Raw genomic sequence first — 22,521 nt, 5'->3', positions numbered from 1 at the left:
TACCATCAGTTAAACAAAATATTCAGTTTCTCATATGCAAATTCATTATCAAACTATTTCCAAATTTTAATTATCTTTGCTACTGTGTAACAGGAATAGAAAATGAAAATCCACAAATGATGATGATAACCACAATTCATTTTAGTAAGCAATTCCAATTTTTCCCAATCAAGCAACTTTTTAACTAGTATTGGTTAAGAAAGTTAATCATTTGTTACTATCTCATCTATCCTCTCAGGAGGATAAACTAGACTAAACTGACTGAATGGCAGGTAACAGGAAAAGTGAAAGGACCTGAATAATTAAAAAACAAAGCAGCCAAGAATTAAAGACTTTTAGGATTTTTTGTTGTTGTTTAAATAGGTTGATGACTAATATACTGGATATTTAAATTTGCTAAAAGACAAAAACTTACACATCTTTTTATAAAAACACCCTTCGTGTTTTATTGTTGTTGTTGTTATGTGCCGTCAAGTCGGACCTGACTCATAGAGACCCCTCCTTGGGTTTCCAAGGTGGTATTACTACGGAAGTAGATTGCCCAACCTTCCTTCTGAGGAATGGCTGGTGGGTTTGAACTGCCAGCCTTCTGGTTAGCAGTCAAGTGCCTTAGGCACTATGCTACCAGAGATTTTCTTCTTATACTTTTTAACATTTTTTTCTGGATATGAAAATATATACTGAAAATTGTTTAACAATATGTGGGAAAAAACTGAGAAACAGAAAGGTAAATTGACTTGTCTTGGCTAAAGAAGTTAGTGGCTATGGACTTTAGTCTTAGACATATTATCTCCTGACTTTCCTAATAGTGCTTTCTCCACTGCTCTGTGTGGCCCCTTGGCCTGGAAATAAGAAAACGCTGGAAATGGGAAGCATCACTTATGTGGAAACTAGTCCACAGCAATATAGAAACATAATGTTTAAAGATTTTCAACTGAGAATTAAATTCAGATATGCTGTACTTTTTTTTTTTTTTTGGTTAGTGTATATGCTAACCAGAAGGCTGGCGGTTCAACCCCCCAGCCACTCCTCAGAAGGAAGGTTGGGCAATCTACTTCCGTAGTGATACCACCTCGGAAACCCAAGGAGGGGTCGCTATGAGTCAGGTCCAACTCGATGGCAAAAAGCACACACACACACACATACATATACATACACATAACCTCTTCTGCTCTGGGTTTTAGTCATGGGGAATAAAATAAAATTTGACCATTAAACACACACACACACACACATATATATATGTGCTGCATATGCATTTCATTTGACTAATCAGAGCTTTGGTAATGCCTAATTGAAAGAACAATTCAAATTATGCTTAAGTGTAACTCTCACCCATTTGTGGTAGCTTACCAGATTTGTGCTTCTTGTGTTTTGTTTTCTTTTTAATGATCAATAACTTATTCTGGATCTCAGGCTTGTAAGACTTGAACGCAAGAGAATGAAGACCTTCACGCTTTCTCTGTAAATTGTCATTCAAAACATCTTTCAATTTCTTTTTTTTCTTTTTCTTCTTTTTTGCCCTCATTTTAGTTAGTTTGAGTTTCTTGTGGCTCTGCAGTGATTGTTCTAGCAGAATATCCCTTACAACTTTGTGGCAGTTCATTTCTGGATAATCAGTATGACTTCCATTTACATGTATTTGGCAAGATTTTAGAGTATTTTCTTTCAATGGACTGGGTTCAGCCTTTACTCTGGAAGCTTCATCAAATTTTTCCTGATTTTCTATAAACCTTATTTCACCAGGGCTAAGAGGCTCTCCAAAACCAGTGAATTCCCTTGGACTCCCCAGCTTCTCTAAATTTTCTTTGCAACAGTCACTTTTTTTAATTTCGCAAGGCCTGCGAATTCTAATTTCACAGCTAGATTTTACTTCCATATCAACCGAGATGTCAGGATTATCCAAGTTTGTTTTAGCAGGGTAGCAAGCTGGATCAAAATTATTTCTCTGCTCTTTCTTGAAGGCAAAGGTCAGGCCTTCTCTATTACACCTATGTTCTCCATTACTTGTATTAACATAGTCACACTTCAATTTCTCCAATTTAATCCGAGGTACTCTTTGTATTTTGATGGGTGGAATAGGAAATTCAGGGGCTTGAAAGGGTCTCTGTTTATAAATCCGAACATCTGCACCACAGAACTGTGGGAAATGTACGTAAGCATTCTCCAAATAATCATAACCAAGGATAACTTCCCTGCATTCATGGATAGGTTGTCCAAGTACAGCATCTTGAACTTCTTTCTGTGTTTCATATACAAAATCACAAAGACCCTTCAGTAACCATACTTTCTGGTAGAAAGGTAGTTCGTGGAAAGGTTTTTCTTCCAATGGATTAACTTCTCCAAGAACTTTAAAAAACTGAGGACACAAGCCAAGCTTCTCAGCACAGCTGTCAGGATTCTCAGTCTGCCCCACAGCAGTGTACCACTGCTGCACTCTCTGTCTCAGTGCTGCTTCCCAGGTCCTATAAGGCAAAGTGGGTCTTCGATGTAAGGTAGGTCTGCGATGGGGTGGACTCAATAGAGAAGTCATTATTTTTGATAGAAAAACATTACACTGAGGCATCAGAAGACAACGTTCCAATTCGTAAAAGACTATTTCTGGCAAATTTAGAATTTGTTGCGCTAAACAAAGGAAATGCCCAATGGCTGGAATTTCCCACATGGTCTCCATACAAGTTGGAGCTGCTTGAGCTAGCAGTTTTCTTTCCCATTCTTCTATTTCCTTTTGACTAGCTTCTTCTGCTTCTCTTCTTTCCTGCTCCCGAAGCCTAATGAAAAGAAAGCAAATTATTATTACTTAAGGAAGAGAATAGAATAAAATACTACATTTTAAGTAAGGATGTTTTATCTTCAGGCAACTAATTATTCTAGTTTTCAGTATCAATACAAAGTATCCCATAACAGCTATCTTTATTTCACTTTTCAGATGACTTCACCCTGAATTTTACTGATGGAGGATTGTAAGAATTTTAATGCATCTAACATGCACTGAATTTTAAAATACGTGAAAAAAATTAAGACGATGTTTATTAAATGAAAACACAATGGTATGTGATTATAATTTCCAGGAAAACATATGACTTCATGTAAGAGCTGTCAAGATATTTTACATTCTTTGATCCCATAATTTCACTCCCTGGAAAGTTATACTAAGAAATAATTCAATAAAAGCAAATGTTATGTGCTTACAGGTGTTAATGGAAGTTTTATCACTTAAGGAAAATAAAGCTATAAATAAGTTGTATTAAAATGGGAAATAAACTGATGATATTATAAAGTTAAAAAGATCTAAATTATGAAAATCATATATAAACACATTAGAAAAATCAGAATATAGCACAGTACTCAACAAATAACAATAATGAAAATATATACACATTGAATTAAGAAAGAAAAATACTGCAAATATATATAACTGTTAGACTGGAAGGATTTGCTTTGCTTCCCCTTAAACTTTTTTTAGAGGCATTGCTAAAAAATTTTAATTAAAACTTTTTTTAAAATTAGAATTAAATCTTCATGACTTTGGATTAGCCACTGATTTCTTAGATATGCCCCCGTGAACCACAAGCAACAAAAGAACAAATAGACAATATCAAAATTAAAAACTTCTGTGCTTCAAAAGACACCATCTAGAAAATGAAGATAATCAAAAGAACAAAAGAATTTGTTTTGTAAATCCTGTTTTGTAAATAAGAGATTATATCTAAAATGTAATTACTAATACAATTAAAAAATGGGCAAAGGATGTGAATAGACATTTCTCCAGAGAAAATAAACAGATGAAAAATAAACTAATGAAAAGATACTCAACATCTTTAGCCATCAGAAAAATACAAATCAAACCACAATGAAATACCTTTTTACACCCATTAGGAAAAACTGGAACCCTCTTCTACTGCTGGTGGGAATATGAAATGAGACACCACTTTGGAAAATAGTCTGGCAGTTTCTCAAAAGGTTAAAGAATTATCATGTAACCTAACAATTCTGCTCCTAGGTAAATACCCAACAGAACTGAAAATCTATGTCCAAATAAAATCTTGTACATGAATGTTCATAGCATTATTCCTAATAACTAAAAAGTGGAAAATAGTCAAATGTCTATCAATTGATGAGATGATACTCAAACGTAGTATACTGGGATACCAAAAAAAAAAAAAAAAAAAAAAAACAAACTCACTGCCTTCAAGTCGATTCTGACTCATAGTTACCCCTCCTTGGGTTTCCAAGGTGGTATCTTTACAGAAGCAGATTGCCCAGTCTTCCTACCTAGGAGTGGCTGGTGGGTCTTAACCACCAGCCTTCTGGTCAGCAGTCAAATGGAATATTATGCAGCAATAAAAGAAATGAAGCACATGCTACAAATGATACATGCCACAATGCCATAAACCTTGAAAACAGTATGCTCAAAGAAGCCAGTTATAAAAGATCACATATTATATGAATCCATATGTTATTCAAGATGTTCAGAAATCTAAAAAGAGAGAAAGCAGATTAGTGGTTCTGTAGAGCTAGGGGAACTGACAGAACATGGGGAGTGACTGTTAATATGTAATTTCTTTATTGGCTGATAAAAAATGTGATGACTGCACAACTCTGTGAATATACTATAAACCACTGAATTTTATACTCTGAAAGGGTGGATTGTATGGTATATGAATATTTCAAAGTGTTATAAAGAGAAATCAATGTATATAAAATTTGGGAAGAAAAATCAGAACAACAAAAGGAAAAGATAATTATCTAACTCTTGATTTTTTTAAGAGTGAGAATTCTGTTAAATACTGAGTCGTGTTCCCCCAAATATATGCTAAAATCCTGGCTCCTATGGAAATGAGCCCTGGTGGTGCAGTGGTTAAATGGTTGGCCGCTAACTGTAAGGTCAATAGTTAGTACCCACCAGCCCACCCATGGGATAAAGATGTGGCAGTCTGCTTCCATAAAGATTCCAAACCAAAACAAACCCATTGCCATAGAGTTGCAGGAGCTCTGGTAGTGTAGTGCCTAAGGCACTTGACTACTAACCAGAAGGCTGGCGGTTCAAACCCATCAGCCACTCACTCCTCGTAAGGAAGATGGGGCAATCTACTTCTGTAGTGATACTGCCTCGGAAACCCAAGGAGGGGTTGCTATGAGTCAGCTCCGACTCAACGGCACATAACAACAGCGTAACAACAACTGTGTTCTATAGGATCATCATGAGTCAGAATCAACTCAACTCCAACTGATTTATACCTGTGGACAGAATCCTACTGGGAAATAGATGTGTTATATTAACAAAGCTCCATCAGTGTAGAATGTGTCCTAAACCTAATTACTGAAGAGTAATATAAAGAGCAACAAAGATATGGAAGCAAGCACAAAGGGGAAAAAAAACAACACTACATGATGAAAGGAAATGAATCCACAAGCTCAGGAACTGGCCAAGGACTGCCAGCCACTAGAAGCTAAAATAGACTAAAAAAAAAGGACTTTCCCCTAATGCCACACCCTCAATTTAAAATTATAGCCTCTGTGTGAGAAAATAAATTTATCTTCTTTAAGGCTACCCACTTGTGGTATTGCTATTACAGCAGCATAAGACAATTAAGACATCTTCCTTTGATCAAATTGTAAGAAAACATTGAGAAGTTACTTATTCTTGAGTTCTAAATTAAAATCAAGGCATAATATGACAGAAACTATTTTTCTATACTCTCATATTGTAAGTGAGTAAATTATGATAAATAAATGAGTGTTAAAGAGTAAATATATCACTTTGAAAACCAACATGCATGCACCTACCCAAGTTATGGTATCTTCAATTGCTTCATATGCATGTGAAAGCTGGGCAATGAATAAAGAAGACCAAGTAAGAGTTGATGCCTTTGAATTGTGTTGGCTAAGAACAGTGAAAATACCATGTACTGACAGAAATGAACAATTCTGTCCTGGAAGAAGTGCAGCTGGAATGCTCCTTAGAAGTAAGAATGGCTAGACGTCATCTCACCTACTTGGTCATGTTGCCAGAAGAGACAAGTTTTTGGAAAAGGATGTCATGTTTGGTAAAGCAGAGGGTCAGAGAAAAAAGAGAAGACCCTCCATAAGATGGATTGACACAGTGACTGCTACTGCATTCCATTAACAAAGCTCAAGAAGATGAACAAAACCAACCAAATTCACTGCCAACGAGTTGATTCTGACTCGTAAGACAGAGTAGAACTGCCTCATATAGTTCCCAAAGCCATAATCTTTACAGCAGCAGACTGCCAGTCACATCTTTCTCCTGTGAAGCAGCTGGTAGGTGTGAACCACAGACCTTTTGATTTGTAGCTAAGTGCTTAACCACTAGTGTTAAAAAATATCCATGATCCAACAAGGTAAAACTCACAGTGTTTGACATCCAAACAAAGATCACCATATATACAATGAAGTAGAAACACATGACCTCTAATGAAGGGTGAAAAAAAAATCAATCAAATAAAAATGACCCAGAATTGACATAGATGTTAAAACTGGCAAACAGTAACATTAAAACAATTACTTAACTGTATTCCACACAGTAGAAAAGTTAAATAGAAACAAAGAAGATATAAAAAAGACCCAAATCATACTTCTAAGATAATATATACTGAATGGAATTAATGACAGATCAGACATGGCAAAAAAGATTAGTGACATCGAAGACAGTAATAACAATTATCCAAATAGAAATACCTAAGAGAAAACACTTCTGAAGCATGTATTTCAAGAAGAAAGAAAATGACTGCAGAAAATAGTTCTTTTCCATCCTCCTTGTATTATTAGAAGAGTGAAGAAAACCAATGATGCGTGGAAACAATTAATTCAAAGGACTAATGGGACATATGAATACCAGCTTCCATGACCCTGAGACCAAAAGAACTAGATGATGCCTGGCTACCACTGGTAACTGCTCTGAAAAGGATCAATAATAGTCCTGGGTAAAGTGGGAAAAAAATATGGAACTCAAATAATAAAAGACATTAACCTTACTGGTCTGATAGAGGCTGGTGGAATCCCCAAGACTATGGCCCTTAGACATCCTTCAAGCCTGGCACTGAACTCAACCTTGTGGCTCAACTTTCGGCCAAACAATAGATAGGCCTATAAGATGAACAGTAACATTAGACAGATACACATTCCTTAGAAAAAGCAACCATATCAGATCAAAATGGCAGCATTTGCTTAGGAATAAAAGCTCAGAGGAGCTCTGGTAGCATAGTGCCTAAGGCACTTGACTGCTAACCAGAAGGCTGGCGGTTCAAACCCACCAGCCACTCATCGGAAGGAAGGCTGGGCAATCTACTTCCATAGTGATACTGCCTCGGCAACCCAAGGAAGGATCGCTGTGAGTCGGGGCCGACTCGAAGGCACATAACAACAACAAAAGCTCAGAAGGCAGGAAGAGATGGGAAAGGAGGAGGAATGGAAATGGAGAACACAGGGAGGAAGTGGGAAGAATACTGTTACATTGTAGGAACTGCAATCAATATCCTGAAACAAAATGTATATGAACTATTGAATGGAAAACCAATTTGCTCTGTAAACTTCCACTCACATCACGATAAAAAGAGGAAAAAAAAGGACTGGAGAACAAATGAATTTTTAATTACAGGAATAAATGTAAGTAAACAATTGCAAAAAAAAAAAAAAACCCCAGTAAATACAGTCTAGCTTGAGGATAAATATGAGACATAGCTAAAGTATTAATCAACAATAATATATAAGATAGATGAGGCAATAGAGATCAAATTGTTTTAAGATATTATTCTAAAGCATTGTTCAGGAAGAGTGTAGAGATACTGATTAGCCTTTTACCTCATATATAACCACTTGTCTTAGTTCTCAAGAGATGCTATAACAGAAATACCACAAGTGGATGGCTTTAACAAACATAAATTTATTCTCTTACAAGGGAAGACTAGGCTAAGAAGTATGAGTTCAGAGTGCTGGCTCTAAGGGCTGAGTGGAGACTCCTTGACCTTGGGCTTTAGCTCTGCCTTCCAGGCCCAACGCAGAAAGCTGGAGGCCTCTCCTGACCAAGCTGGAGGTGGCTACTGACTGCAACTGCTGGCTGCTGAGGCTAATGAATTCAAGATCCACAGGCAAAATGACAGATTGCTGGCTCACAGGCAACAATCCCAAGACAGGCAGGCAACATGGCAGGCCACTAATTAAAGTCTAGGAACTGGAGATGATGATGATGAGCTGAATGCAGGATCCTAAATGAGCAAAACGCTAGATACCTTTCCCAAATCTTCTCCATATACACTAGAAGCAAGCCACACCCCAAAGGCAACTCTCCTTCAACTAATTAGCTGCTCACAGCAGATTCCACCATGGAGGTAATTATACTATGCCCAATCTCATGATTGGGAATAACTATATCCTACTGCCAAGCCACTCAAAATCATGGCCCAACCAAGCTGACACACAACCTTAACTACCACACCACTTAAAGAACAGAAGGGAACATATAACTTTCAAATAACAAATCACTAGAAATAGCTATAAGAGAACTAAATCTCTACCTCCCACAGCAGGATGTCAATAGATAAAGCCAAAGTGAAAAAAACCAAGAAAAAGTAACTTAAGTATGTGGAGATAATTACTTGAAGAAATAGCTAAGCTTAGAAGTGGATGGTTCTGAGGTGTAGGACTTGAAGCTAACTTGGAGTAAGGCTGTTTTTTATTACAAGCCTTAATGGTACTATATGACTTTTTAAACCATGCAGGACATTTGGAAAAAAAACAAGCAAAAAACCTGAAATCCATTTCTTAAAAGCTAAGGAGTATCATCCAGGTGACACTAAAGATCCTGTTTATATTAAATTTACATGTACTTTATATCTTACCATGAAAATGAGTTTTTCTATACCTTACACACCAAGGAGGGAAGGAAGGTCTCCTTCAATAGTCCGCTAACAACAGAAAAGATTTTATAGTGATTTCCCATGGTATGTAACTCAAAGCTTGTTTAAAAGTTTGTTATAGGAAACTGTATCCATTAGAATGTCTACCCATAAAAAATTGGGTTTAATTACTATGCTTGGCATGAAAAACTTATTTTGGTCTATTCTGTCAAAATCAATAATACTTATGAATTCACTGTAAGCTCACTGACTAGTTAGGAAAATATCTCAGACTCTGAGTCTAGAAATTCCCTCGTTTGTACATACAAGTAAAATATATGGTGCTTAGGACATATTTTTCTTTTTAAAATTAAACTATGATATCTGGTTTTTCCCAAAGGGGTTAGGAGTAGGGTGCCAAGAAGCACCAAATACTACAATCTAGTATCTTCAAATCCTAGAAGCAATGACTGTTATCAGTGAAATACTTTCTTGTTCCGTTACAGGGTTATGTGTTTCTGTTGAAGTGACAGAGTAACTAGTGCTAGAGGAACCGGAGAACTTTTATGGACTAATTTTTTATTTAAACCAAGCAACCTCTGGCCAATATAGTTTAGTGATACAATGATTTCAGAAACCCATCTTGTTTCTAAAAACCAAGAAGACTGTGAGGATGACACAGGATTGGGCTGTGTTTCACTCTTATGTGACTCACTGGCACCCAACAATAACAAGGACCTAGAAGGGTGAAAAATAACTTCCCAAATTTACATAGTGGATTGATGTAAGAGCAAGAGTACCCAGAGTTTGCCTAGTAATTCAGAGTTGGTACCAATTGGCTGACTCTTAGACGAGGGAAAAAAATCAGCCAATGGAGTAACACATACATTCTATTGGCTTAGGTGTCTGGAGGGGCCATGACATAGTTGAGGTGTGATGCTGCCATCTGTGTTGTTGTTAGGTGGTATCGAGTTGACCCTGACTCACAGTGACCCTATGTACAACAGAATGAAACACTGCCTGGTCCTCGGCCAGCCTCACAATCCTTGATTTGAGCCCATCATTGCATTCACTGTGTCAATCCATCTTGTTGAGTGCCTTCCCCTTTTTTGCTGACCTTCCACTTTACCAAGTATGATATTCTTCTCTAGGGAATGACCCTCCCTGACAGCATGACCAAAGCAGGGAGATGAAGTCTGGCCATTCTTACTTCCAAGGAACATTCCAGCTGCACTTCTTCCAGGACAGATTTGTTAGTTCTTCTGGCGGTCCACGGTGCCTTCAGTATTCACAACTCAAAACCATCAACTCTTCTTTGATCTTCCTTACTCACTGTCCAGTTTTCCCATGCATATGAGGCGACTGAAAATATCACGGCCTAGGTCAGGCACACCTTAGTCTTCAAAGAGACATCTTTGCTCTTCAGCATTTTAAAAAGGTCTTTTGCAGCAGATATGCCCAGTACAATATGTCATCTATACCTGCATACATTGCCTTAAGTTACTCAAGGGCTGCTACTCAGATGGGTATTTGCTATAAACTGTTATCTTTTGGGGATACTGATGGATTCTAGCCTCAGACTCAAGTACTGAAAAGGTATGATAAGAAGAAAGTCTACCCTGGTGTGAGTCAGCAAGAGACAGATAAGTTCATGCATAGAAATGGGTTATGAATCTCCCCCATCTTTAGTCTGAATTAAGGATGGGATTCTGCCTAAAAGCTCTATAGAGCTAATGCTCACATCTGCCTATTTTTAAAAACTTGGTCCAACTCTTTAAATGTAATTAAATTAAATACATATATATATACACACATATATATACATATATATATGTGTGTGTATATATATATATATATAAAACATTAAGAAATGCTGAGGCAAACAAATTGTGCTGACAAGGAAATAATAAATAAGCCAGCTTCCCCCCCCCCCTTTTCTATAGAGACCCTTTCATTAAGCCTTAGACAGGACAAAGGCAATTACCCAGGATTAGGGAAACCATCAGCATGTACACAGTACAGAAGCCAAATGGAATCTGCTGAATCACAGTCATGGTGATTCATGGTCATTATATTTTATACAGTAAAAAAGAAATCATCACAAGATCAGGATTAGTAGCAAATCAATCCATCACTGTTGTATGTGAAATTACAAAAGAGGAAAAAGGATCATGACTGGAATATGTACACAACTGAAGATTAAAAAGAGTTACAGTATTGGTTATTTTTGGCAAGTCACTAAGGACATGGCCAGGTAAGTTCCCTAGTTTTTTTTTTTTTTTTGTAAGCACCTTTCCGCGTAATAGTTAATTTACTTGCAGCTACATGTTTCCTGAGGGTAAACTGCCCCTCCCTAGGTTTCTCTAGGACTTGTCTATGTCAGGAGTTCTGGTGATATAATTGTTAAGGCATTTGGCTGCTAACCAAAAGGTCCATGGTTTGAATCCACCAGCCACTCTCTGGAAGAAAGATGGGGCAGTCAGGTTCCATAAAGATTTACAATCCTGGAAACCCAATGGAGGTCACTGTCAGTGGAAATCAACTCAATGGTGGTGAGTTTGTCTATGCATAGCTACACTGCTGGTTTAATAGTCAGAAAGAACTCAAATGGCATCTAAACTTATGTCAAGACTCAAGATGGAGTTAGGGCTCCCATTGTAAACCACAGCCTTCCACAAACCATGTACTTTAGAATTTAATTTCTGGACTTCCAGTAATATGAAAGTATAGACAGACAAGCTACACAGAACCTCTTCAACAAAGAAAAGAGAAACCAATTGACAGAGACACTGAAGATAATGCTGGAGCCCTAAGCTTTGAAAGGAAGTATACAGAAATGGATACGGCATCAACAAGTGGAAAAACCTGAATGAAAACAGTAAGTATGGAGATGGACGGAGCTACTCTGATGGCACCAACAGCCTGAATACTTCCAAGTGGTGTTGGGACCTAAGAATTGACCTAAATATCAGCCCTGGTTGCCAAGGGTTGCAGGGACAACTGTGCTAGTGGCCTATGACTAGGAAGAGAAACTGCAAGAAGGCAGACACCTTGAGCTGTGGACTTTGGCTGTCCTGAGGGTGCAGCAATTTTGATTATTTATAAGAGGTGGCCATATTGGATATTTAAAGAGAACAAAGCACAGCTATTTTGAATGTTGACAAGCAGTAGCCATTTTGGATATTTATAGTGACCAAGGGTGCATCATTTTGAATGTTTACAAGCTGCGGGCATTTTGGATATTTAAAGTGACTGAGGGTGCAGCCATTTTGAATGTTTATAAGCCATGGCCATTTTCATATTTAAAGTGACAGCATTCTCATTTGGATTCCAGGGACCTAAGAACAGATTCTGCTTGCTAAGGATGGCAGGGACATACAGGAAGCTGACAACAGGAAAGGAGAGAGGTGGTGAATGTATACGTGCTGCCAACTAGTGATAGAGAAACACAGTACCCTGCTTACTTAGATAACATACAAAGAAAACTGAAATCTTGGGCAAACCACTCCAACATACAATCACCAATTAAAATAAACACAAAAATGTCACAATGTCTCGGAGACAACAGAGCATCACAGTCCACACAAAGAAGCAAGATAAAGCAGGAGAAACAAGGGACCAGGATACAGATCCAGAACACATCCCTGAGAAGCAGCAGCAATGAGCTCCCTAACAAGGAATTAAAAAGAATTATATTTAGGTACCTTCAACGGATTGAGAGACAGATCAAGGAAAACACTGACAAAACTGGAGAAAACCCTAGAACAATTTTGAAAGACAATACAAGAACAAAATGAAAAAATAAATGAAAAATTAGAAATGATAAAAAATCCACACACAGAAATCCAGAAGATTAATACTAAACTTTCAGAAATACATACCACATTGAACAGGCAAAGGAGAAGAACTGAATCGATAGAAAACAGAATTAGTGAGATTGAAGACAAGTGCCTCGATACTTCTTTGGAAAGGGATCAATCAGAAAAAAGATCAAAACAAAATGAAGATAGCCTAAGATTCATGTGGGATACCATCAAAAGGAATAACCTGCATGTAATCAAAATTCCAGGACAGAAAGAGACAAATAAAACCACAGAGAAAACTGTCGAGGATTTGTTCAAAGAGAATTTCCCTGGTATGATGAAAGAGGAGAATATATCCATCCAAGAAGTCCAACGAACCCCAAACAGGACAGACCCCAAAAGAAAATCACCAAGACATATATATCATCATCAAACTCACTGAAACCAAAGGCAAAGAAAGAATCCTGAAAGCAACATGGGAAAAACAAAAAGTTACCTACAAGGGACAACCAAGAAAACTAAGATTGGATTTCTCAGCATAAAGTATGTAGGCAAGAAGACAACGTGATGTTATATATAAAACCCTGAAAGAAAAAAATTTCCAACCAAGAATTATACACATAGCAAAACTGTCCCTCAAATACGATGGTGAAATTAGGACATTTCCAGATAAGCAAAAATTAAGGGAATTCATTAAAACCGTACCAACCTTACAATACATGCCAAAGGGAGTCCTTTGGACAGAGAACCAACAACAGCAAACAACAACTGAGCATTAACACACATGATAACATCACCCAGAAATCAACCTGGTTATGGAGGTATCCAAAGTAAATAAGCCTACATGATTGTAAACAGGGAACCAGAGACATTAATTGACAAATAAGGACAACTACAAACCAGAAAGAAGGAAAAAATGGTGTATTTACAGAACTTCTAAATGGCAGGGAAGTCAAGACAACTGCAAAACAGAACAGACTGTTCTAAACCTGGGAAGAAAATTATACATCACAGGGTAACCTCAAAGAAAAATGATAAATGTTCACATTAAAATAAAAAAGAGGACCAGCACAAATATTTAGCAAATACTAAAACAACAGCAAAGAAGGAAGTGAAAACACAATTCATATACAAAATGAGCTCAGCACAGAAAATTGTATGGAACAAAGAAATCAGCAAAACCACAAAAAAGCACATAACAAAATGACAGAAACAAATTCATACTTGTCAATAATTATACTGCCAAAAGAATAAAAAGAGAACCTACAGATTGGGAAAAAATCTTCGGCAACAATATATCTGACAACAGACTTACCTCTAAAATTTATAGAAAATTCTAACACCTCACCAATAAAAGATTAACAATCCAATTAAAAAATTGGCAGAAGACATGAATAGATACTTCATCCAAGAAGATATTCAGGAAGCCAGGAAATCCACGAAGAAATGTTCATGATCATTAGCCATCAGAGAGATACAAATCAAAACAACAATGAGATACCATCTCACCCCAGCACTAATGGCAAAGTTCAGTAAGACAGAAAATAACAAATTCTGGCAAGGATGCGGAGAGATTGGGACTGTCATACACTGCTGGTGGGACTGTAAAATGATACAACCACAGTGGAAAGCAGTATGGTGATTCCTTGGAATTAGAAATACCACTTGACCCAGCAATCCCATTACTAGGTATATATCCTAAAGAAGAGAGAGCCTGGACAAGAACAGATATATGCATACCCATGGTCATCGCAGCACTATTTACAATAGCAAAAAGATGGAAACAACCTAGGTGCCCATCAACAGAAGAATGGATAACCAAACTATGGTACATACACACAATGGGATACTATGCAACACTAAAGAATAATGTAGAATCTGCAAAACACAGCGTAACATGGATGAACTTGGAGGACATGATGCTGAGTGAAATACGTCAAAAACAGAAGAACAAATATAGTATTAGTTCACTATAATAAAAAGTCAAGGAAATGTTTATATATGGAAGGAAACTTTCTTTGTTGGTTACCAGGGGTGGTAGGGGAAGGGATGGAACACTGCAAAACAAAAGAAAAAATGCATTGACCCATGTCACTTTAGTTTCGTGTATTTCACTGTACATTAATTACATTTTAATAAAAGATATTAAAAAAAAAAAGAATTATTATTTAAGTTCTGATATATTCCCTGATCATGGATTTATTTAAAATCCTTTGATCACATTTACGTGTTAGGTTGATGTACTTTCTTCTGCATGGACTGGCTGATGGGTCCTTTTAGATGGTTGCTTGTTTTAGGACGAGCTTTTAACACCCCAGACACTATTCTTTTTGATAGTCGGGCACCATCTAATTACTTTACCATGCTTTACTGAAGCACCTCCCCCACTCATCTGTCAGTGTGTCACGGTAGCTTGTGTATTGCTGTGAGGCTGGAGGCTATGCCACCGGTAGTTGAAATACCAGCAGGGTCATCCATGGTGGACAGGTTTCAGTGGAGCACCCAGGCTAAGACAGACTGGGAAGAAGGAAGGGGCCATACTCTTCCCAAAAGAACTGGCCAGTGAAAATCTTATGAATAGCTGTCTGATATATTACTGGAAAACTTTATGAATAACCCTGAAACACTGTCCTATATAGTGCCAGAAGATGAGCCCCTACCATCAGAAGGCACTCAAAATACAACTGGGGAAGAGCTGCCTCCTCAGAGTAGAGCCTACCTTAAGGATGAGGATGGGGTAAAGCTTTCAGGACCTCCATTTGCTGATGTGGCACGACTCAAAACATAAACAGCAGCTATACATATGGAGTTCACCAGATGGAGTACACAGGAATCAGATCGACTACCTCTGTGGAAAGAGGTGATGGAGCAGCTCAGTATCTTCAGCTAAAACAACGCCAGGAGCTAACTGTGAAACAGACCATCAGCTGCTCATATGCAACTTCAAGTTGAAGCTGAAGACAATTAAAACAAATCCATAGGAGCCAAAATATTACCTTGATTACATTCCTCCTGAATTTAGAGACCATCTAAAGAACAGATTTGATGCACTGAACACCGATGACTGAAAACCAGAGGAACTGTGGGATGACATCAAGAACATCATCCATTCGGTCATGGGGGAGATAAAGGGGCTGGGTGTGCATGGGCGGACAGTTTAGGGAGCAGGAATGCATGCGGGGGAGGCACATGGGGAGGAGATGGCTATGGGGGTAAGTGGGAGGGGAGCAGTTGCATCATGGGGGGTTGTGGTCGGTGTCATGGGACAGGGTGTGTGTTGGCTGCTGTGTGGAAGGTGAGTTTGCTCTGTGGACTTTCACCCAAGTCACAGTAAAAGTTGAAAAAAAAAAATCATCCATGCAGAAAACAAAAGGTCAATAAAAAGACATGAAAAGAGGAAAAGACAAAAATGGATGTCAGAAGAGACTGAAACTTTCCCTTGAATGGAGAGTAGCTAAAGCAAATGGAAGAAATGACAAGATAAAAAAGATGAACAGAAGATTTCAAAGAACAGCTGGAGAAGACAAAGTCAATTATCACAGTGAAATGTGCAAACACGTGGAGCTGGAAATCAAAGGGAAGAACATGTTCAGCATTTCTTAAGCTTAAAGAACTGAAGGAAAACTTCAAGCCTCGAGATGCAATATTGAAAGATTCTATGGGCAATATAGTGAATGATGCAGAAAACATCAAAAGAACACAGAAGGAATACAAAATCACTGTACCAAAAAGAACTTGTCAATGTTCATCCATTGCAGGAGGTGGCATGCGATCAAGAATCAATGGTATTGAAGGAAGAAGTCAAAGCTGCACTGAAGGAACTGGCAAAGAACAAAGCTCTAGGAATTGACAGAATACCTATTGAGATGTTTTCAACAAATGGATGCTACACTGGAGGCACTCACTCGTCTATGCCAAGAAATTTGGAAGACAGATATCTTGCCAACTCACTGGAAGAGATCCACATTTGTACCCATTCCAAAAGAGAGGAGATCCCACAGAATGTGGAAATTATCGAGCAATACCATTAATATCACATATAAGTAAAATCTTGCTGAAGATAATTCAAAAACAGTTGCAGCAGTATACTGACAGAATTTCCAGAAATGCAAGCTGAATTCAGAAGGGGACATGGAACAAGGGATATCATTGCTGATATCAGATGGATCTTTGCTGAAAGCAAAGAATACCAGAAAGATGTTTACTTGTGTTTTATTGACTATGCAAAAGTGTTCGATTGTGTGGATCATAACAAACTATGGATTACACTGAGAAGACTGAGAACTCCAGAACACTTGATTGTGCTTATCAGGAACCTGTAGGAGGCTGTTTTTCAAACAGAACAAGGAGCTACTGCATGGTTTGAAATCAGGAAGGGAGTGGGTCAGGGTTGTATCCTTTTGCCATACTTTTTCAATCTGTATACTAAACATATAATCTGAGAAGCTGGATTATACGAACAAGAACGTGGCATCAGGATCGGAGGAAGACTCAATAACAACCTGTGATATGCAGATGATACAACTTTGCTTGCTGAAAGTGAGGATGACTTGGAGCACTTACTGATGAAGATTAAAGACTACAGTCTGCAGTATGGATTATATTTTAACATGAAGAAAATGAAAATCCTCACAACTGGACCAATAAGCAGCATCACAATAAATGGAGAACAGATTGAAGTTGTTAAAGATTTCATACTACCTGGTTCCACAATCAAACCAATGGAAGCAGCAGTTAAGACATCAGATGTATTGTAATGGGCAAATTTGCTGCAGAAGACCTCTTTAAAGTGCTGAACAGCAAAGATGTCTTCTTGAAGAATAAAGTGCACCTAACCCAAGCCATGGTATTTTCAATCGCCTCTTATGCATGTGAGAGCTGGACAGTGAACAAGGCAGACTCTTGTTGATGCTTTTGAGTTGTGGTGTTGGTGAAGAATACTGAAAGTACCATGCACTGCCAAAAGAACCAACAGGTCCGTCCTGGAAGCAGTGCACCCGAAAGTGAGAATGACCAGACTTCGTCTCACCTACTCTGGTCATGATGTCAGAAGGGACCATTCTCTGGAGAGGGATATCATGCTTGGTAAAGTGGAGGGTCAACAAGAGAGGGGAAGGCCCTCGACGAGGTGGACTGACACAGTGGCTGCAATGTGGGCTCAGCTATAGCACAGATTGTAAGGCTGGCTCAGGACTGGGCAGTGTTTCATTCTGTTGTACATAGGGTTACTATGAGTTGGAGCCGACTCGATGGCACCTAACAACAAAAACACTATAGCACCTAGTCTTTAGTGATTGTCTTATGAGGGTTTAGTATGGAGTAGGGCAATACTGGAAAAACTACTTGGTCTGTGGTTAGGCTACAAACCTGAAAGTGGGAACTCAAGTCCATGTATAAAATATATCTTGTCAATATATATGACTCACTTCATGGGCAGTATATTAGCTTTTAAGAAATTACATTAGAAGTAACTTTCATAAAACATCTGATAATCCTAATAATCATATCATTAATCTAGTCAATAGTATAGATTAAAATACTAATGAGAAAAATATAAAGGAATATTATTCAGCTAACACGTGTGTGGTACAGTGAATTATTTGGTATGGCTCTTTTAGCCATGGTCTTTTTGACACCCACCAGGTAAGTGGGTGGGAGTATGTAAATGTGAGGTGCTTGTGGCCCACCAAGGGGACTGGATAGCTTGTTAGTAATGTAAATAAGATATATGGCACCCTTGCGGGGATGGGACCTTGGAAATAAGGTGGATGGAACCCTAATGTGGGGATTAGTTAATTTTGCCATTCCACTAGGCTTAAAAGGCCCTCCCAGAGGCAGAAGAAGGGATCTCATCATCATCAAGAGACAAGAGCTGGAGGTGGAGTGGAGCACTTCCTTCGACCTGAGAGCCCTGTGCTGGACCTCTTTGGCAGAGGCAATAAAACTAAGACTGGCACTGAGACAAAGCGACACACTTGCCAGTCCATGGAGCAAGAAAGATGAGTGCTTTTGGGCCAGGAGGCTTGCTGGCAGAATGAGATGGACTTAGGTGAACCTATCTGGACAGCTAAAAGAGCTTTGTAACATTTGCCCAAGCCGGGCAGAGGCAAGGCCAAGAGGCTGAGGGCCAAAGACAGGTGTGCCTTTGGGCATGGCTGAGAGGAGGCTGTCCTGATAGAGGAATTGTATCACGAGCGTTCTTGAACCTGACTGTAACCTGTTTCTTCCCTAATAAGCACCATAATCGTGAATATTGTCTGTGAGTTCTATGTGGCCACTACAATGAATTACCAAACTCAACAGAAAAATAGTGAGTGCCATGAGAGGGACAGCTGGTGTCAGAGTTGGCATGTCTGTCCTCACAGGAATAAGCCTTGGGCTGATGCTGCTTCTGGCGATTTTCTTTCCTCATGAAGTTAGAGGAGGTCAGAGGATGCCACCCATATGTTCTTTTTGTAACATGGAAAGGTTTACCTACCCAAATTAATAAAACTTAAGTGACAGAACAAAACTATTTCAAAAAAACTATTTAAAAAATAATGAGGGTTATGCACAAAGCAATAATTTCAACAGCATTTATTCACTAAGGGAAAATTATTAGTCTACAGAACCTAAGGGCATATAAGACAAAATAAATATGAAAACAGATAACAAATATATTGATAGTCTGGATGAAAAATTCTTAGTAGTCAAACCCAAGTTGCCAACAAAGAAACTACAAAAGCAATCAAGATTTAAAAAAAAATCCAATGATCTCAAAGTCCGTGGCATTGGGAAACCATGTCTTCTACCCACTATTGTATTTCAAATCCAAATGAGTGCTTCGATTCCTTTAATTCATGACAAATGTATCTTAATGTTTAACACATCTAGTTTGGCTACATATGGACTGTTGAGGAGAGCAAATTTTGGTGTATTCCAGTGGGGCTCTGATGAGTCCTTTAACTGATTAAATAAGCCAGCTTTAAAAGTTAGTCTCTATTTAAACTTTTGTTCAGAAGTACATGTTTATAAAATGTTGGGAAAATACTAAAAGACTGCCCTAAGTACAGTTACAGAAAACTCATTTGCTGATTTAAAAAAAAAAAAAAAGGTGAGCAACACCTAATGGAAGGTGGGGCGGGGATAAAGAGGTTCAGTAACATTTTTTTTCCTGAACCACCTTTCATTTTTAATGTTGCTCCTTTACCAGCTACAGAGGTGTTTACCTTTTATTGTGTGAAATGTAACAGAAGCTTTGCCTCAGGTTATTTTGGTCATGTATAAATTAGCAGGAACAATGCTAATGAGCGGATAGTCTTACAAGAAAATCGTATTTTAAAAGATCCTAACTTTACTAGTTTAATACATTCTACTGTATGCTTACTATGTATGAGAATATAAAGATGTGAAAGCACAGACCTCACTGTCACAGTTTACAATCGTGTAAAATGCCCACCAAAGAGCTTTAATTCAAAATAATCCATTAATTAAGGAATACATGCAAACTGGTAGTGTGAAAAAGTAAAGTAAGATATTTATTTAGTTTCTAAAATGAACATCAGAATATTGTATTTTAGGAAAGTCAACCATTCACATCAAGTATTATCAGTCAAGCTTTTTAGCTGCCCACACAGAATTTCCTCTGGCTACTTAAAGCAGAAAAGTAATTTATATAAAGATTATCAGGGAGTTTAAGAAGCTCTGTAAAGGCAAGAGAGCCAAATTTAGAAGCTATGAAGCCAGAAACAATCCAAATTGCACTTTGGGGGGTAGTTTTCCAGAAAAAAACAAGACTGCCACCACTCCTTGACACCTATGATACTAGCAGTCAGCAACACGTGCTCTGCAACTGTTGTTCTCCAACGACCAGAAGCTCCCATCACTATTTTTGCCAAAAATAAATTCCCAGGTCCAAGACCTACACCTCAGGCTTCTCCTATACAAATCCAAGAGAGAAAGGTATGATTGGTCACTCACTTGCTCTGAGTGACTAATGAGAATGTAAATTTTCAGGCATCTATCTTGAAATGTCAGGATTTGTAATATGAGAAATTGCCAAAATGTAGAGAAGCTATTCAAAACTGCTGGTGACCACAAACGACAAATGTTTATTTCATTAAGTCATTATAACTCTTCACAGAGAATTGAAAAGTACATCATTTAATCGTAAGTCAGTTTTTATTCTATAAAAATACAGAACTGTTAACACTTAGAGGAGGAGTCTGCTTAAACAATGTCCATGTTTTCACTCCAGAGATTTTCAAATCAAGAAGATAAGATTATCCAGGTATATGAAATAAAGACTAATAGTATTGTAAAAAGAATAAACAGTAATAATATTTTTAATACAACTAAAGTATATCTTAGTTATCACAACTACTACCTTGTAATACCATATTCCAGTTAACAAACACTCACTCGAGGGGAGCCAACTTTAATTTTTAACCAATTTTATTTTAAAATCCCATCAAATGCATTATATACTTTCCTGCTTAAGAAACAAGGCATACAAAATAAAATCAAATCTGAGGGGTTCCAGCAAGATGGCGGACTACGCAGAAAGACTGCACAGACCCTCTTCAACAAAGAAAAGGGAAACCAAATAACACAGACACAGAAGATAATCTTGGACCCCTGAGCCTTGAAGGGAAGAATATAGAGGCGCACTAAACCCCAACTAGCAGAAGAATTTGCGTGAAAATACCAAAAAAGGAGACATAGGGAGCTGAGGTCTGGCAGCGATCCTGATGGCACAGACAGCTTGGAGATTCCCGAGTGGTGGTAGGACCTAAGAACTAACTTAAAAATCACCCTGCTAGCCAGGGACTACATAGAGGACTGTGCACGGTGGCTGGGGACCAAACGGAGAAGGTGAAGAGAAAGGTGGGATGAACTGTGGACTTTTGCCGGTCCGGAGGCACTGCCATTTTGAAGGTTTAAAAAGCAGCTTGACTATTTTGGATATTTAAAGAGACAGAGCTCTCACAGATTCCTGGTGCTTAAGAGCACATTCTGCTTTCCAGAAACCCCAAGGACACTCAGGACCTGCAAGACTGAAAAGGTCCTAGTTTTCAGCACTTGTTTCTTTTCTCTGTCCCAGCTTGAAATTTTTTTTTTTTTTAAATTTAGGTATTTTTTTTCCTTTCCCCCTTTTTTCCCATGGGTAACCCCATTCCTTGTTTCTCTTTTTGCATTTTACCAATTTCTTTTCTTCATTTATTATTCTCCTTCCCTTCTATATTTTTCTTAGTGCCCTATCCTCAGATATTGCAGCTTTCCTTGTTTTTTCTTCTTTTTTTTCCCACTTTTCTTTTTTTGATTACTGTTCCTGTGCGATTACCAGGTGTGTTTTTCATCCATGGGCTTTTAGTTTTTCAATGGTTATTTGTGTCGAACTGAGTGGGAGACAACAACAGTCCCCATAAGACACAACTACACCCACACATCCAACAACTTCACTTACTGAGCAAGAGCCACTACCTCCTTCTCCACCAAAGGACCAACGATAAAAAAAACACCAAGAAGAGCCTGAATCACCCTTGGCTGCTCTTCACAAACAGTTAACAGAGATCTAAATACAACAACGCCACGATGCCTCGGAGACAATAGACCATGATAGTCCACACAAAGAAGCAGGATAAAGTGGTAGAAACAAGGGAGCAGGATAGAGATCCAGAACACATTCCTGAGGAAGAAGCAGCATTGGAACTCTCTGATAAGGAATTCAAAAGAATTACCTCTGGGTATCTTCAAAGGATTGAGAGACAGACCAAAGAAAACACAGAAAAAATCTTAGAAGAATTCTGGAAGAAAATACAAGAACAAAATGACAAATTAAATGAAAAATTAGAAATGATTCTAAATCTACAGATAGAAAT

The 22,521-nt window shown here is 38.0% G+C and overlaps 1 protein-coding gene across 1 annotated transcript in view; it reads right to left on the bottom strand.

The window, feature by feature from the left end:
* KIAA2026 (KIAA2026 ortholog) overlaps nucleotides 1-22,521 on the bottom strand; it is a 164,692-nt gene that overhangs the window by 69,618 nt on the left and 72,553 nt on the right. The window contains exon 3 of the mRNA XM_007946324.2: nucleotides 1,354-2,771. Coding sequence (XP_007944515.1) covers nucleotides 1,354-2,771 — 1,418 coding nt within the window. The remainder of the gene's footprint in view (nucleotides 1-1,353; nucleotides 2,772-22,521) is intronic.

Source organism: Orycteropus afer, unplaced genomic scaffold, assembly GCF_000298275.1.
Source record: "Orycteropus afer afer isolate SDZICR_OR568_19922 unplaced genomic scaffold, OryAfe1.0 scaffold00156, whole genome shotgun sequence".
Classification (NCBI taxonomy): Eukaryota; Metazoa; Chordata; class Mammalia; order Tubulidentata; family Orycteropodidae; genus Orycteropus; species Orycteropus afer.
The sequence above is the reverse complement of the archived record's forward strand: the minus strand, read 5'-3'. Positions and strand labels throughout refer to the sequence as shown.